Source organism: Leopardus geoffroyi, chromosome C1 (assembly GCF_018350155.1).
Source record: "Leopardus geoffroyi isolate Oge1 chromosome C1, O.geoffroyi_Oge1_pat1.0, whole genome shotgun sequence".
Lineage (NCBI taxonomy): Eukaryota > Metazoa > Chordata > Mammalia > Carnivora > Felidae > Leopardus > Leopardus geoffroyi.
The window spans coordinates 22,004,273-22,019,714 of record NC_059328.1 but is presented as its reverse complement, the minus strand read 5'-3'; the positions used below and the strand labels follow the sequence as shown (position 1 = coordinate 22,019,714).

Below are 15,442 nucleotides of genomic sequence, written 5' to 3'. Positions count from 1 at the left end.
ACCCACCTCAGCATTGGCCTCCCATTGTTGGAAGGTCACCCTTCACACTATGCATGTCCACGGGCTATAGAAGTCACCTAGTCTAGCTCTGCCACGCCAGTGAGGAAACTGAGGCAGAGATGTTGGAACGCGATAAGCTTAGATTGCCACTAATGCTTGTAGCTGGCTGAAAACCAGTCCCAGCTTCCTGCAAAGAGAAAGGCAGGTTCTCCCAGCTGTGCCAGGGCGATCCCGGGAGCCTTTGGTGGAGAAAACCAGTCCTGGTTAAGGAGACATTTTGGTCACCTGCGTCTCATCCCCTCCGGCCACCTCTAATTTGGGCCACAGTTATGGTGGACATCAGGGTATTCGGACACCACCCCACCTCAGTTGCCCGTGGCATCTCTCCACCTGCCTTCCTGAGGGCAGGTGTGGTCTGGGCTAGATCAGTGTTAAACTAAATTGTCATACTGACCCATAGTAAGAATTACATTTTACACTGTAATCCAGTACATAGATATATGTATGTATATATATATAACGGAAACCAAAGTTTTATGGAGCAGTATTTGCCCTTACTATGTGTGATGCAGTGTGTTCTTCTTAGTTCTCTGTTCCTCAATCTTAACTGAAAAAAAAAAAAAATGTTGCTTACAACCCACTAGCTTGATTTCATAACCCACTGATGACAATCTGTGAGCTGACTCCTGCCTACAGAGAATAGGCATTCTTCTTCCAGGAAATCCCCTGTCTGTAGCACCAGATCCCTGCATTTCAGATCATATTTCAGGGGTGACAGAGCACCTTCCTGGACACAGTGGCATTCGACTAATCCGGAGCATCCTGATTGGCACTCCCAGGATTCCCGTTTTATGCGGAGGAAACGGAGGTCATGACCTCTCTCATGTCATTCAGTTACAGCCAGTGGGGAAGCCGGGACTCACACCAGATCGATCTGATTTCAGAGCCCACGTTTTCCCCAGCATGCCACGCTGCCTCCCCCATTGGCTAGTTCCAAAGCCTCGGCTTTGACCACAGACTATCTGTAGGATGCTGTTTCTGGAGCTCTGGGTTTCTCCAGCATTGATCCCATTTCAAGGCAGTGTGCCCTTACTGAGCAGCACAAAGGGGGAATAAGGCATGGCCATGTCCTCAGGAAGCTGCAGGCTCTTGCTAGAAATGGGCATGTCCACAACCAAGTATAAGACGGGGCACACCATGTGCGGAGAGAGAGCCAGAGGAGCACACAGAAGGAAGATGGGAAGGGGGCCGCGCTTGAGATGTGCTTCAAGGAGTATATGGGATTTCAAAACGAAGGAAGAGAGAAGGAGGGAAACATTGCAAACCATGGAAATAATCTAAGAGATTTGAGGGCATAAAAATCGAGAGGATGATGAACAATATAAAATCGTTTACACAGTGGGATCTAAATTACATATAGTATGGACTCTTAATGGCCAAGCCCTGGGAGGCACCATGGGTGTCATGGAATTTGGAGGTGGGGGGGGGGGGGTCACTGGGAAAAGAGTAAGCAACACTCCAAGATCTGAGAAGACTCAGCAGCCAGGTCCTGGGTCATTCTGAGCCTGAGCACTCCCACCTCTTGCCCTACAATAGTATCCCCGATAGGAAGCACTTGACCTGTTTACAGGTCTTCAGGACTTGACTTGGGTCTCTTCCTGGCTCTACAGGAGACAGTGTCATCCAGAATGCATCCAACAGTGGAGTGGGGCAAGCAGTCATTCAGATCGCCGCAGCCCTGGGCCTGAGGACCGTCAATGTGGTCCGAGACAGGTGCGTGGGGGGGCCTGATCCCAGTGCACGAGACTTAGGCCTTTCCACCCAGCATCCCTGCAAGCACCCCTGTGTCCACCAGATGGCGCCCGTGCATAAGCAGCCCGCAGACAGATCCTTCAGCCGCCAGAAAGGAGGCCCACTTGGCCTCTGGCTATAGGATGAGTGAATATCCCAAATGTAAAAGGAGAGCAGGAAGGAGCTGAAGCCGACCCTTGCTGAGCAGCTTGGAGTTTTTGTGTCTGTGATAACCTCGTGATTTCAAGGCCACGCTTCATCTTTGGGAATCTGTTAAGCTATGTTTGTTATTCCTTTTGAAAACTGTCTAACCCGGGGCCCTTTCTCCCCTTGGGGCAGGCTTGTCATCTGTGTTACAGTGAGGAAACAAGCTTCAGAGAAAGGAAGCCATTTGCTCAGGAAGACCCAGCAAGTCAGTAATAGACTTAGTTCCCTGCCTTGTTCTCTTTCCATCATGCCATCCAGTTTCCTTAAGCCTCACTGTCAACAAACGTGGCTATATCTGTGGTGGAAGGCCAGTCTTTGGGGGAGAATTGACACTCGCTTCCCTTCCCTATTCCCTCAGTTGTGTTAACAAAAATCAGTGTGTTTGCCCTGGCCAAAGAGGCCCAGAGCCACCCCTGGGCTGGAGTATGTTTGCACAACACCCTGAAGAGCCCCTTGAAAAGAGGAGGAGAAAGGAAATGAAGTTTGTCATTTCAGTAGACAAAATCAGGAAGTGAAATGACTTCTCCCTGGGCCAGATGGTTTCTAGCACCTTTGAGCTGGCAAGGACTGTGGAAATCACCCTGTATTGCCAGTGAGGAAACCGAGGCCAAGAGGTGTTGGAGTGTGATGAAATCCGGTAGCCAGCCCCTGCGTAGGGCCTGGCTTACCCTCAATCCCAGCTTCCCACAAAGAGAAACTCATGTTCTCACAGCCATAGCAGAGGAGTCCTAGGAGCCTCTGGGAGAGAAAGGCAGCAGGAGTGACTAAGGGCTGTGGATTGTGCTTGGTTTCTAGGCCTGACATCCAGAAGCTGACTGACAGACTGAAGAGTCTAGGGGCCGAGCATGTTCTCACAGAAGAGGAGCTAAGGAAGCATGAAATGAAAAATTTCTTTAAGGTATGTAGGCTGAGGGGCATTGAGCCTTCATTCCATGCTCATCTCCCTGGAAAAAGTTGACCTGATAGAAAAGCTGGGACTGGCCCCGTCACTTCTCTCCAAATCCTCCCTTCGTCTCTTTGTGGAAGGACAAAACCCATTCCCTCAGCCAGGGGACAGCATGCATCAAGTGCCCAGATGCTGTGAGGGAGGCGGTAGAGACAGACGAAGTCCAAGAAACCCTGGATTATTTGTACTTTTGAATATTTTTAGCAGGCCACATCAGCCCATACAGTTAGTGTGAGTCTCAGAGCTGGGAGAGGACCTGAGGAAACTGAGCCACAGAGAAGGAAGAGAAAGGAAAGGAGTACGTCTCTGAAGCCCTTTCTTTGTATTGTATCTGATAATCCCCACAAAAGGTCAACAAAGCAGGTGCTCTCTCTTTTCTAGATGAGAAAACCAAGTCTCCAAAGAGATAAAGGATTTCGCCAAAGCCACACAGTTATAAGTGGAGTCAGGGCTGGCCCCAGGTCTCTCTGAACTCACAGCCTCTTAACCTTCTAGAACCTCCACCCCCAGCATACCTAATAGGTGACCAAACTTCAGCGTCTTTCTCCTGAACCCAGGAGTGACCAAACACACACACTCCCTCGAGAACACCTGCCTCTTAAGAACATTTCCGGAGCAGCAGATCAGCACCTCTAACTCAAACTGAGCTGTGAGCACAGAGAAGAGGTACACTTGGGGGACCTAGAGTCCTTCGGGAAGGAATGTACGTGCCCTCTGTCTGTCCTTTCCCAGAGAGGAGTTTTGAACAAAATTCCAAAACGTAACAGGATTAAGCTGATAAAGCAAAGGTCCTTGCAGAGCAGAGTGTGAAGGCAACACTATCCCATTTTCCTTCACTGCCCCCCACCCCCTGACACAGCACCTGTGGAAAGGAAGTGCTGTTTGTGGCAAGCTTTAGACCCCACGAGTAAGGGGGCACCTGGCGGGCTCTGTCGGTAGAGGATTCAACTCTCAGTCTCAGGGTCGTGAGCTCAAGCCCCACACTAGGCATGAAGTCTACTTAAAAAAAAGAAAGAAAGAGGGGCGCCTGGGTGGCTCAGTCAGTTGAGTGACCGACTTTGGCTCAGGTCATGATCTCGCGGTTTGTGAGTTCGAGCCCCGCGTTGGGCTCTGTGCTGACAGCTCGGAGCCTGGAGTCTGCTTCCGATTCTGCGTCTTCCACTCTCTCTGCCCCTCCCCCACTCATGCTCTGTCTCTCTCTGTCTCAGAAATAAATAAACATAAAAAAAAAAAAAGTTTTTTTAAAGAAAGAAATCCCACACATACAGTGGTAGCTCCCTCACTACAGGTTCCTTATTTTCTAGGACATGCCCCAGCCCCGACTTGCTCTCAACTGTGTTGGCGGGAAAAGCTCCACAGAGCTGCTGCGACACTTAGCGTAAGTCCCTTGGCCCTGCAAGTCTTGTTGGCCCAAGCTCTCCGGGCTTGTAGCTGGGAGGACTGGCAAGTGACCCAATCCCAGTGGGCAACGCAAGCCAAGCCAGGTCAGCATAACCCTGGGTAGGAAATGGATCGCCATCATTTCCTGGTTATCCAGGCACTTCCTTTCTCAGCCTGTTCCTTTAGAGGTGACCGACAGACCCAGCCGCTTTGTTTTTCCAAGGGACCCCAGAAGTAGATGGCTAAGCTTTCTGTGATAGGGGAACAGTTAAGGATTCATAACCTAGGGGCCTCTTCAAAAGTCACTTAGTCCTAGCTTGTTAGCTTTTAAATTTTTTATTAGCTTTTAAAAATAGATTCTAATTTTAGAGGTAACGTTATTGCTATTACAAAGCATTTTGAAAGCATGTAAAAGTACAAAGGATAGGGCACACCTGGCTGGCTCAGTCGGTGGAGGGTGCAATTCTTGATCTCAAGGTTGTGAGTTTGAGCCCCATGTGGGGTGTGGAGATGACTTAAAAAATAAAATCTTCCCCCAAAAAGGACAAAGGAAAAATTAAGCAGGAAAGTTCGCTATCATCCCACCACCAAGGGGGATAAGCATTGTTGACAATATTAACAGTGGGTGTCCTTCCATTCTTTTTGCCATTAATATAAAGTTCCTGGGGCGCCCGGGTGGCTCAGTCGGTTAAGCGTCTGACTTTAGCTCAGGTCATGATCTCAAGGTCTGTGAGTTCGAGCCCCGCGTCAGGCTCCGTGCTGACAGCTCAGAGGCTGGAGCCTGCTTCGGATTCTGTGTCTCCGTCTTTCTCTGCCCCTCCCCCGCTCGTGCTCTGCCTCTCTCTCTCTCTCTTTCTCTCAAAAATAAATAAACATTTAAAATATATATATAAAGTTCCTGAGCTGAGGAACTTTCCAACTAAAGCAGGAATCCCCTCAGCAACATTGGTTGACACATTCTTGCTAGCACTCACTAGCTAAGGGACACAGAGATGGCTCAGACACTGAAGGAACTCTCTAGAACTCCTAGGCTAGATGGGGAGATGGGTCATGTGGTCAGAGAGCTGTGATAGTGATCGCTGAGTATTCGCCTGTGCACCAGACTCTGTGCAGAGTGCTTGACTTACCCCGCCCCCCTCCACAACCACCAAAGAGGGGGATACTCTGCCCATCCCCGTTGATACAAGGCCCAGAGAGGGTAATTACCTTGCCCAAAGTCTACGAAGTGGAAGAGCCAGGCTTAACCCCAAGTTCTCATGACTCCTGCGTACACCCGTCCCGCCCTACTTCGGCAGCCTCAAGGGCAGCCCGTGACCCCCGCGGCACTCGCTGTAGGAGGAAGCCTTGAGCAGTAGTTACAGATGTAGGCGCTGGAGTCAGAAAGTCCCAGCTCTGCTACTTACGAGCTGTGGGCCTGTGAAAAGTTAGGCAATACATAAAAGATCCAGGCATCAGTCTCCTCGCGTGTACAGTGGGGGGATAGAAACCCTTTCTGCCTTAGAAGGGTCGTCTAAAGACACTGAGGTGATGCACAAATCGCCATACAGACAGGTGGGCTTCATTTTCCCCGCTGTAAAATGAGAGCAATGAAAGTGCTCCCTGGGGGTCCCAGGGACGACTCACCACATCAGTGCACATGGAAATGCTCAGACCTGGCCCCAGCCCCTAAAAAACGCCCAGTAAACGTCAGCTATTCAGATTAGAACAACTGCAGAGGCTGTGGGGAGTTGGGGGGGGGAGGGCTTGATCCCCGAAAGGAGCTACTTTCTGGGACAGGTGTCAGGCGAAGGGAACTTAAGACCAAACTGCCCACAAACCTCATGGACAAAGAGTTACGTGCCTCACACGGCAACAGCTTCCGCTCTGTAGTTCACAAAGCACCACGTCCACACCCGCCATCATCCTTGACCAGCAGACTCCTAAAAGCCAGGGAGTGGGGAAGGGAACACAGGTTAAATGGAGCACAGAAGTCCGAGCTTACTAGTTTTTAAAAATCATTTGAGCCTCTCCCCTGTTGGACTGCTGGGGCGGGTATGGGTGTCAGACAGCAGGTCCTGGCAAGACCCCTCCTACAGCGACGGCAATTGCCCACTGGCCTCCCTCTCCCCACCCACACTGTTCCTTATCTGTATGGCCATCTCACCTCATGGATCCTCAGGTGAGTCCGGACAGACGGAGGGCAGAGGTCTGCACTGCACCAGTGTCTGTGCACTGCCCAAGGCCACACATCTAGGAGTGGAGGGGTGCCAGGTCTCGAGCTCTTCTCAATAGAGCGTGCTTCTTTGTAACACTTCATCCAAGCCCGGCTGGGTGGTTAGATCAGTGGGTTCCCAACCCTGGCTAAACATCATGTCATGTGGCAACGTGTTTGTTGGTTGACTTTAACACAGGTTCTTGCTTCTTGATACATTAGGTCTGGGTCGAGCCTAGGAATCTGTAGTTTTTGAAACATTCCCAAGGATTCTGAGATCAAGGTTCAGAAACCAGGCTTGGAGGGGCGCCTGGGTGGCTCAGTCAGTTAAGCATCTGACTTTGGCTCAGGTCATGATCTCACGGTTCGTGAGTTCAAGCCCCGCGTCGGGCTGTGTGCTGACGGCTCACAACCTGGAACCTGCTTTGGATTCTGTGTCTCCCTCTTTCCCTGCCCCTCCCTCCCTCTCTCTCTTCCCACCCTCTCTTTCTCTTTTTTTCTCTGTCAAAAATAAATATTAAAAAAAATTTTTTTTTTTAACAAAACCAGGGTGGGAATAGAAGTGTTCCGGCAGGTTTGAGAAGAGCTCTATCTCTGTCTCTACCCACTCTGTTCTCTCTGGTCTCTTCAGGCCTGGGGGAACCATGGTGACCTACGGGGGAATGGCCAAGCAGCCTGTCATAGCCTCTGTGGTAAGCTGGTGAGGGAAGCAGACCTGGACACCACAGTTGTCCAAACCCACATGGTGCCCTTGTCCTTGGGCAGGAGGGTGGGGGTAGGCGGGTCTGTACCTTAGGCATCACCCGAAGTGCTTGCCCTCAGAGCCCAGTACGTCCTTGTTGTGTCCACAGAGCCAGCTCATTTTTAAGGATCTCAAACTTCGAGGCTTTTGGTTATCCCAGTGGAAGAAGGACCACAGTCCAGGTGAGTGGATGATGGCCCCATTGCGATCGGTCACATGAGAGGGCAGTGCCTACTGCAGAAGTGACCAGCCATTCTGAGCTCTGGAGAGGTGATTGGCTCCCCAGCACCACGGCAGTTTAAAGGAAAATATTCTCTAGCCACAGCCGCAGCCAGCAAATAGGTATTGGGGTAAAGTGGGCTAGTCCTGGGGGGTGGCGGCACTGAACAAGGCAGGCACTGTCCCCGTCCCGAGCAGCTGCCAGTGGGGAAAACTGCCATGGAAGACAGCCACGTAAAGGGAGTAAATTCTGGAGCCGGCCTACCTGGGTTCAAATCCTGCTCCCACCATTACTAGTGATAGGTTCTGCCTGGCCTAACCCTGGGGTCTGCACAAATTATTTCCATCTCAGTTTGGATATCATAGTTGCCTAGACGTCGTTAGCCCTGTGTGGTAGAGGAGGAAACTGAGGTTCAGAGTGGTTAGGTAGCTTGTCCAGTCGCCCCACCTAGGGAGTGGTGCAGCCACAGTGTGAACTAGTCTCTTCGAGTCCAGAACCTGAGCCAGTACACTACTCTTCCTCTTCTGGAGGGCTGGCTGCCCAGAAGGTGACCCCTCGAGCTGAGACTGAAGAATCACATGGAGTCGCCCCAATGACGGGGAGGAGAGTGGTGGCGTCAGTGGCGTATTTCAGGCCGGAAAGGTAGCCCGTGCAAAAGCCCATTGCGGAGGGTGGGAGCCTGGCCAGATAGGTTGCGACCAGATTATGACAGGCCTTGCAAACCTTAAGGAGCTCAGACTCTACCTGAAAGGCAAGTGAAGATCCACCGAGGCTCTTTCAACAGGGGGCGTGGTCAGAGTTGAATGTTGCATGATTTGATGTCTATGAAAAAACATTTGTCAGCCTAAGCCAAGACCATATTGCCACTTCCCATCTTCCTGGACCATATTGGGGGCAGGCCCTAAGAGGGGATGTTCGGGACCTCTCACCTCGTAGGGTTCTAAGGGAGCCCCGGGCTCTCAGGGAAAGCTCCTTTCCCTGAGCAAAGCCCGTCTGTTCCACTCCAGCTGGCCCGCCAGGCACACCCACCCCTCCCTGTGCCTCTTCTAGCTGACTCAAAGTAATCCTGCCCCTCCCGCCGTTCAGGACTCCCAGTCACATCCCAGTCAGGTTCTGTGGGTCTGCGCCCTCGTAGCCACCACTCTGCCTGCCCATCAGCTCCTGGGGCCGCTCCCCGTCTCCTCTGTCCTACCCCGCCGGGGACCGGTTTGCCTCCACAGCCTCCCTATCCATGGCCAAGCCTGGGCTCTCGGGCTTTCCTGGAGTTCAGCGCCAGCTCCTGCCACTGGGGGTGGCCCACGGTCTGTCTTGCCACTGTTCCCACGTCTGACTTCCTCCAACCTCCCACAGCCCAGTTCAAGGAGCTGATCCTCACACTGTGCAGTCTCATCAGCCGAGGCCAGCTCACGGCCCCTGCCTGCTCCGAGGTCCCACTGCAGGACTACCAGCGTGCCTTGGAAGCCTCAATGCAGCCCTTCGTGTCTTCAAAGCAGATTCTGACCATGTGCTAATCGCATAGGAGCCAGAGTGAGGTGGGAGGGAAGACGGATCGGCAGGACTGGTTTCGGGCCCCTCGGTCAGGGCCCTCAGCTTTCCCCAGGCTGCCCTCCGACTAGGGGGGTTGTGAAGCCAGCCAGGGCCAGCCCCTGGGTATCTAATAAAGTCTGAACTTCCTAAGAACAGACACACACAAAACCAACAGAAGTCATCCCTGTCGAGAAGAACCCTCTGTTGTGCACCTGCCATTCCAGCATTAAGAAGCCCCCTTGCCCATCCTCCAACTTGTCCTCCAGCGATGATTTCCTGACCACCCTGAAAGCAAAGTGAGGGTGGGGACTGGCAGGTACAAAAGCCAGTAGGATGCAGTCTCCACCCCCAGGCTGTCCCAGAGGAGCAGAAAGGAAGGTTTGACTCATTCTGGGTGGTGCAGGGCTCCGTATGGGACGGGAGGAGGATCAGCTACCTGAGAGGGTGAATGCCAGGCTAAGGAGCCAAGGAGTCGGGGTCTCAGGTGGCTGGACCACCCTCCTGGAATGTCTGTCCTAACTAGGGAAATAGTTGTTACACCAGTGCTTCTCAACCTGAAGTCCTTTTGCCCCCAAGGACGTTTGACAGTGTCTGGAGACGTTTTCAGTCATAATTGACAGGGTGCGATCGGCATCTAGTGGGTAGAGATCAGTGATGCTGCTCAGATAGCATCTGGTGCACAGAACAGCCTTCCTCAACAGAATGATCCAGCCCAAGATGTCCATAGTGCCACTGTTGAGAAACCCTGAATTAAGCTAACAGTCCCATAATCACTACCCTGGTGATTCAAGTGCTAAAGAAGATGCATGCGAAGTGCTATGATGGCATAACTGAGGTCTTGTCCTAGGCCTGGAGTCAGGGGAGCCTTCCTGACATGAAAGTCGGTTCTGAAAATGAGTAGCTTTATTCAGAGAAAGAGAAGAGTTTGACATCATGTGACTTTTTGTTTCCCTTATGATCCACTCACCCTGATGGAAAAAAACTAGAGACTCTGGAATGTTCCCTGGTCACCGGGCCTACTTTCTCTTAGCTCAAGAGCCTCTTTCAAGGAGTATTTACTAGATACCCAGTGTGTGCCTGAGGCTAGGGATGCCTGTGAGGGGGCGGAGGCAGGGGCTGGCCCTCTGGCTGCTTAGCCTAGTGCAGGGGACCAACCTTCCCAGCATACTAATGAGGCCTCTGACAGAGGTGTCCAGAGGGCCCTGGAGACACGGCAACTCTGCCTGAGGGTTGAAGGAAGGCTTCGTGGAAGAAGTGTCATCCACAGCATATGGTGAAGGCCAAGCAAGAAAACATGCATCCAGCAGAACCAGCAGCATATGCACAAGCCTGCTTCTGCTGCCTGAGGTTGGAGAGTGTGAGGGCTGAGGTGGGAGCTGTGGGTACAGGTCAGAGCAGGAAGGTTCGAGAAGTCAGGACTTACCCTTCAGAACTGGCGAGGCACAGAGGGGTTTTCAGCAGCAGGGTGATATGGGAAAACTGGCTCAGAAGACCAGAGAGCACCCAGGCTTATCACAGACACGTACGTAGGCCCCTGACCTAATGCTCTTGCCTCTGGGAGCATCTTGTGTGTCCTCTGGAGAAAAGGACTTGGCTTCAGCCCAGAGCTGGGGAAGGTCTGCACGTGTCCTCTTGATAAGAGTTGCTACCTTGTGCACGTAGGCTCAGGATCAGCCCCAGCTTGCCCAAGTCCCTCCCGTCCCCTGTCTTCTGTCCTTGAAAAAAACGCCTGAGAGGGTGGAGGAGGCTGCCCAAAGGCTACAGGAATGAACGGTTAGAATTAGATTCTTCAGGAGGAGTCCACAGTGTTGGGTTAGGGGAATGATGAGCCTGCAGCCATGGAGGGGGGGCAGCCCCTGGTACAGACTCAGAGGAGATAGACACGATGGAGGAAGGTTCCTAACACTATGGTTAGAGACCCCGTGGAGGGCCGTGCGAAACATCCTAAGAACAATATCTCTAGGGGTCTGGAGGTGACATTTGGTTGTGCTTTATTTTCTTTATTTTTATTTTTTTAAATGTTTCTTTTTGAGAGAAAGAAAGAGCACAAGCAGGGGAAGGGCAGAGAGAGAGACACACACACAGAATCTGAAGCAGGCCCCAGGCTCTAAGCTGTCAGCACAGAGCCTGACGCGGGGCTCGAACTCACGAACTGCAAGATCATGACCTGAGCCGAAGTCAGACACTTAACCGACTGAGCCACCCAGCACCCCTGGGCTGTGCTTTAAAGGATGATTATAGTTTTCTCAGAGAAGGGAGACATGCCTTCTAGACTAAGGGACCAGATTAAGCAAAATATATTATGGAGGCAGGGCATTTATGTTAGAATCTTGTCATTTCCCCCCAAATATCCGTTCTCTAAGAACACGTGATTTTTACATAGGCACATGGTAGCCTGGAATAAATAGTTTTCCTGCCTTCCTTGCAGCGACAAGGTCCATCCCTTGTGATGCAGGCAGAATTGGTAGGTGTTGATTTCTTAAGAACCTCTTTAACATATAGCCAGCATCCAGCCTGTAGCTGTTTCTTCCCCTTCCATCTTCCTCCTGGCTGGCACACAGACCTGATTCCTGGAATTCGTACAGTCGTCTTTGATTATGTTAAGAATGGGTCAGTGACAAGATCCAAGAAGCCTGGGTTCCTGGCACCCAGAAGCCCCAGCTGCCCACCTCAGGATTTGTTTTACATGAGAAACAAGCCTCTGTGTTATTTAATTTTGTAGAATTTGGGCTGTCTCTGAAGTTAGCTAACCATAAGTGGTACATATTCTATGATTCAATTTATATTGGAATCAATCAAGCTGAAGCTGAAAAACTGAATTGTGGCTGTCTGTGATTCCCCACTAAGGAATTTGAACTTTAGCCTGTGGGCAATAGGGAACAAAAGATTTCTGAGCCAGAAGATGAGAACTGTGCTTTGGGAAAACAATTCCTCTGGCAGCAGTTTGGGGGACAGTTGGGAGAAGGGAGGCACTAAACGAAGAGATAAAGTCAGAAATTCCCAGGCTTCTGAATTTCAGACAAGTAAAATCCGCAGAAATTTCAAAGGCCGGCATGAGGATTACCAACATCTAGGAGGCCAGCAGAGAAAGGAGACTGTGACAAGACCGTGGCAAAAGAGGGTCTGACTTCAACTGGATCATCTCTTCCATATTCTACAAGTATAGGAGGCTGTTTTTCATTTTCATGCTGTGGAGTTGGGACAGCTCTGTTGGCCCACTAAATAAACAAAATCCTTTCTAAATGGCTGGGGGAGGAACCTTTGGCTCCAGGAGACTGAAAGAAGACGAACAGGCATTACCTCCTAAACCAAAAAGCTTGGGCACACCTGACGCCCTGAGGCTTCATGACTGGTGCTCCCTGTTTGTTGTCTTCTGGGAGCATCCACCCTGCCACCACCTACAGCCACTGACATAATATTGACTGCTTTGTGTCTTGGGAGATGAGATAGATAAGCCTGCTTTCCTCAGGGAAAGACGTGAGGTCCAGAAGAAAAAGGTTCTTGCATTCATCTGAGTGTCGCAGGCACGCATGTCCTTGCCCCTGAAAGCTCCTGGCTGCATCTGCCAGCCTCATACTTCTTGGTAGGCACCATGCCCTGGGTAAGACACTGGGCCCATCCAGAGCAGCTGGAAATGGTGGAGAAGAGAGACTTAGGCCTGGCACAATATCTGCCTGCATTTGCAGGCAGGAAAATCCAGGAACACGGCAGAGGTAAGGGGATGTTCGCACTCCCTGAAAGAAAAGAAGGCTTTCCCTGTGCCCTTAACCCTTTGCAGTGTATAAACCCTTTCACCCACATCCATTTGATTTTTGCAACTTCCCTCTATCATTGAGATTTTAGTATCATAACTTTACAGAAGAGGAAGATGCCAAGCGAGGTGAAGTGAATTGCTCGAGGTCACACAGCAGGCAGCAGATCTGACACTAGGAGCCAGGTCCCCTGATCCTGTCTGGTCCCTATACCAGTCCTGATTTTTTTGGCTCCAGCGATCATTAACGTGTCAATCAGAAGAGAGTTCAAATTTCCCTGAGTCTGTATCTCATGGAGAGGCAGGAAAAAAGGGGAATCAGGAGGCTGTTAAAGTAGTTCAGGTAAGAGATCATTCATTTGTTCATTTAGTAACTGTTTTGAATGCCCATATGTGAAAAGCACTGTCATGGGTGCTAGGGATACAGTAGGAGAGAGACAAAGAACTTGGCCCTGGATACCAGGGAGCTTACATCCTAGTGGAGAAAGACCATGAACAAGTGAATAAACAAGGTAATTGCAGAGTATGGTAGGTGCTGTGAAAAAATCAAATAAAATACAGTGGTATCCTAGTGATGGGATACTTGAGATAAGGTGGGCTGGGAAGGTCTGAGACCTGAATAAGGAGTCAACCATATTGCAGACAGAAGTAACAGCCCAGTTAAAAACCCTGATGTGTGAACAGTATGACCGGGCCTGAACTAGCCAGTGGGAGTGAAGTAGATGCATCTGGCAACATTTAGAAGGAAGAATCAACAGGATAGACTAGGTGTGGTGGTTGCAGGTTGAACTTTATTTAGCACTTTGCTGGATGGAGGGTGTCACTGCCTGAGTTAGGGAACTCTGGAGGAGGAAGAGGGTTTAGAGCCTGGCATTTCCCCTCTGCCAGGGCTGTCTTTCCCAGCTGTATTAACAGGCTGATCAGACTATAAGACAACCAAGGTTAGTACCAGTTCTTAATATTATGATCCTTACACAACTAGATTCCAAATGGATCAAAGATTGCAATATAAGTCCTGAAAATAGCATAATAAACCATGAGAGGTTGTTTTTGTTTTTGTTTTAAACCTGAGTGAGAAAAACCACCACACAAAATCCAGAATCAAAGAAAAATAAAGGATGGATAAATTGCCTCCATAAATATCTTCTGTTTCTGCATAGCAGAAAACACTCTGGGCAAAGTCAAAAGTCAAACTAGGAAAAAATATTTCCAATTCATCTAACAAAGAGCTGATTTCCCTAATATATAGTGAGCTCTTATGAATCCATAAATAAAAAGGGGGAAAAATGTAAGCAGACACAGAAAGGAAAGTCTAAGTGTCTCTTAAAGATATGAAATGAGGCTCACTCCACTCAAGATAACTGCAAATTACACTACCCCGACATAGTTTTTCAGCTATCAGATTGACAAAGATCATAAAATTTGATAACATGGTGTTGATGATGAGATGGAGAAACAGGTACTTATGGAAGAGAATTGAGCAATATCTATCAAAACTACACTTGCCCACACCCTTTGACCCAACTGTCATACTTCTAGGAATACATCCTACCTATATGTATATACAAAGTTACTCATTACGGCAGGTGTAAATAACAAATGGTTTGAACCTGTCTCAAAATCCTTCATTGCTGCACCTATTCAGTCAATTACTGTGTATAATGGTATTTTATAAGCCATAAAAACGGTCCTGAGGAAGCTCCTTTTGTACTGATGGAATGATTTTCAAAATATAGTTAAGTGCAAAACTGTACATATAGTACACTACTATTGCTTTATTTGTGTGAAGTACCTCCCAAAGAACGTTTAGGAAACTGATTACATTGTTTGCATCGGGGGTGGGAAACCAGGCGGCCAGAGGACGGAGATGATAAGACTTTTCGCCGTATTACTTGAACCAGTTAATGAACTATCCTTTCAAAATACAATTTTACAAATAAATAAAAACAGCAAACAAAACTTCTTTGTGGTTCTAGGGAAATTGGGTTCGTGAGAAGGGAACCAATATTTATTGGTTCCTACCACGTTCCAGATACTGTCCCAAGCAGTACACTCTTCCCTATATACTGCCAGATTTAGTTACCCAGGTCGTCCAATTGAAATGGGATAAATTAATTTTACAATAGAAAATCAGTTAAATTGGCCAAGTAACTTAGTGTCAAGCCTAATTTAGCTCCAAAACTCCAGCCTTCTCCGCTTTCCACACTGCTCTTTAAATTGTCCTATTTTTAAAAAATAATAGTGGTATTATTTATTGGGCACTTGCGATGTGCTGGGAACAGTACGAAGTGCTTGACGTATTCTCATGTATAACTCTCTAGTCAACTCTGGAAGGTTGGAATTGCTATTCCCTTTGCAGGAAGAAGACCAACGAGACTCAGAGAAGTGGCGCGTAACCGGCCCAAGGTCACGGATACAAAGACGGTTAGAAGCCGGACTTAACTCCAAAGCTCCTGCTCAGAAGTCGAAACCACTCCCGGTTCAAAGGACAAAAGCAGGAACGCTTGCAGGGCGGGAGGAGCCTCAGGCACTTCCGGGGGAGAAGCGAAGCCACCCGGCTGCGGAAGGCGGCGCAGGCTCAGCCACAGCGAGCTCGCGAGAGGACGTGCCGGGAGGCGGGCACCGTCCGCCCCGCCTGCGCCGCCTGTCGATCATCTGGCCCTGCCTCACGCTGGAGCGCCCATGGG

General features: G+C 49.8%; 1 protein-coding gene across 4 annotated transcripts in view; it reads left to right on the top strand.

The window, feature by feature from the left end:
* The window catches only part of MECR (mitochondrial trans-2-enoyl-CoA reductase), a 31,702-nt gene extending 22,541 nt beyond the window's left edge, over positions 1 to 9,161 (top strand). For 2 of the 4 annotated variants that reach the window (XM_045476398.1, XM_045476401.1), the window contains exons 5-10: positions 1,671 to 1,773; positions 2,794 to 2,896; positions 4,249 to 4,322; positions 7,147 to 7,207; positions 7,367 to 7,439; positions 8,828 to 9,161. In XM_045476398.1, coding sequence (XP_045332354.1) covers positions 1,671 to 1,773; positions 2,794 to 2,896; positions 4,249 to 4,322; positions 7,147 to 7,207; positions 7,367 to 7,439; positions 8,828 to 8,988 — 575 coding nt within the window. In that variant the 3' untranslated portion in view covers positions 8,989 to 9,161. The other 2 variants (XM_045476400.1, XM_045476399.1) reach the window with 2 other exon arrangements.
* The last annotated feature ends 6,281 nt before the right edge of the window (positions 9,162 to 15,442 follow it).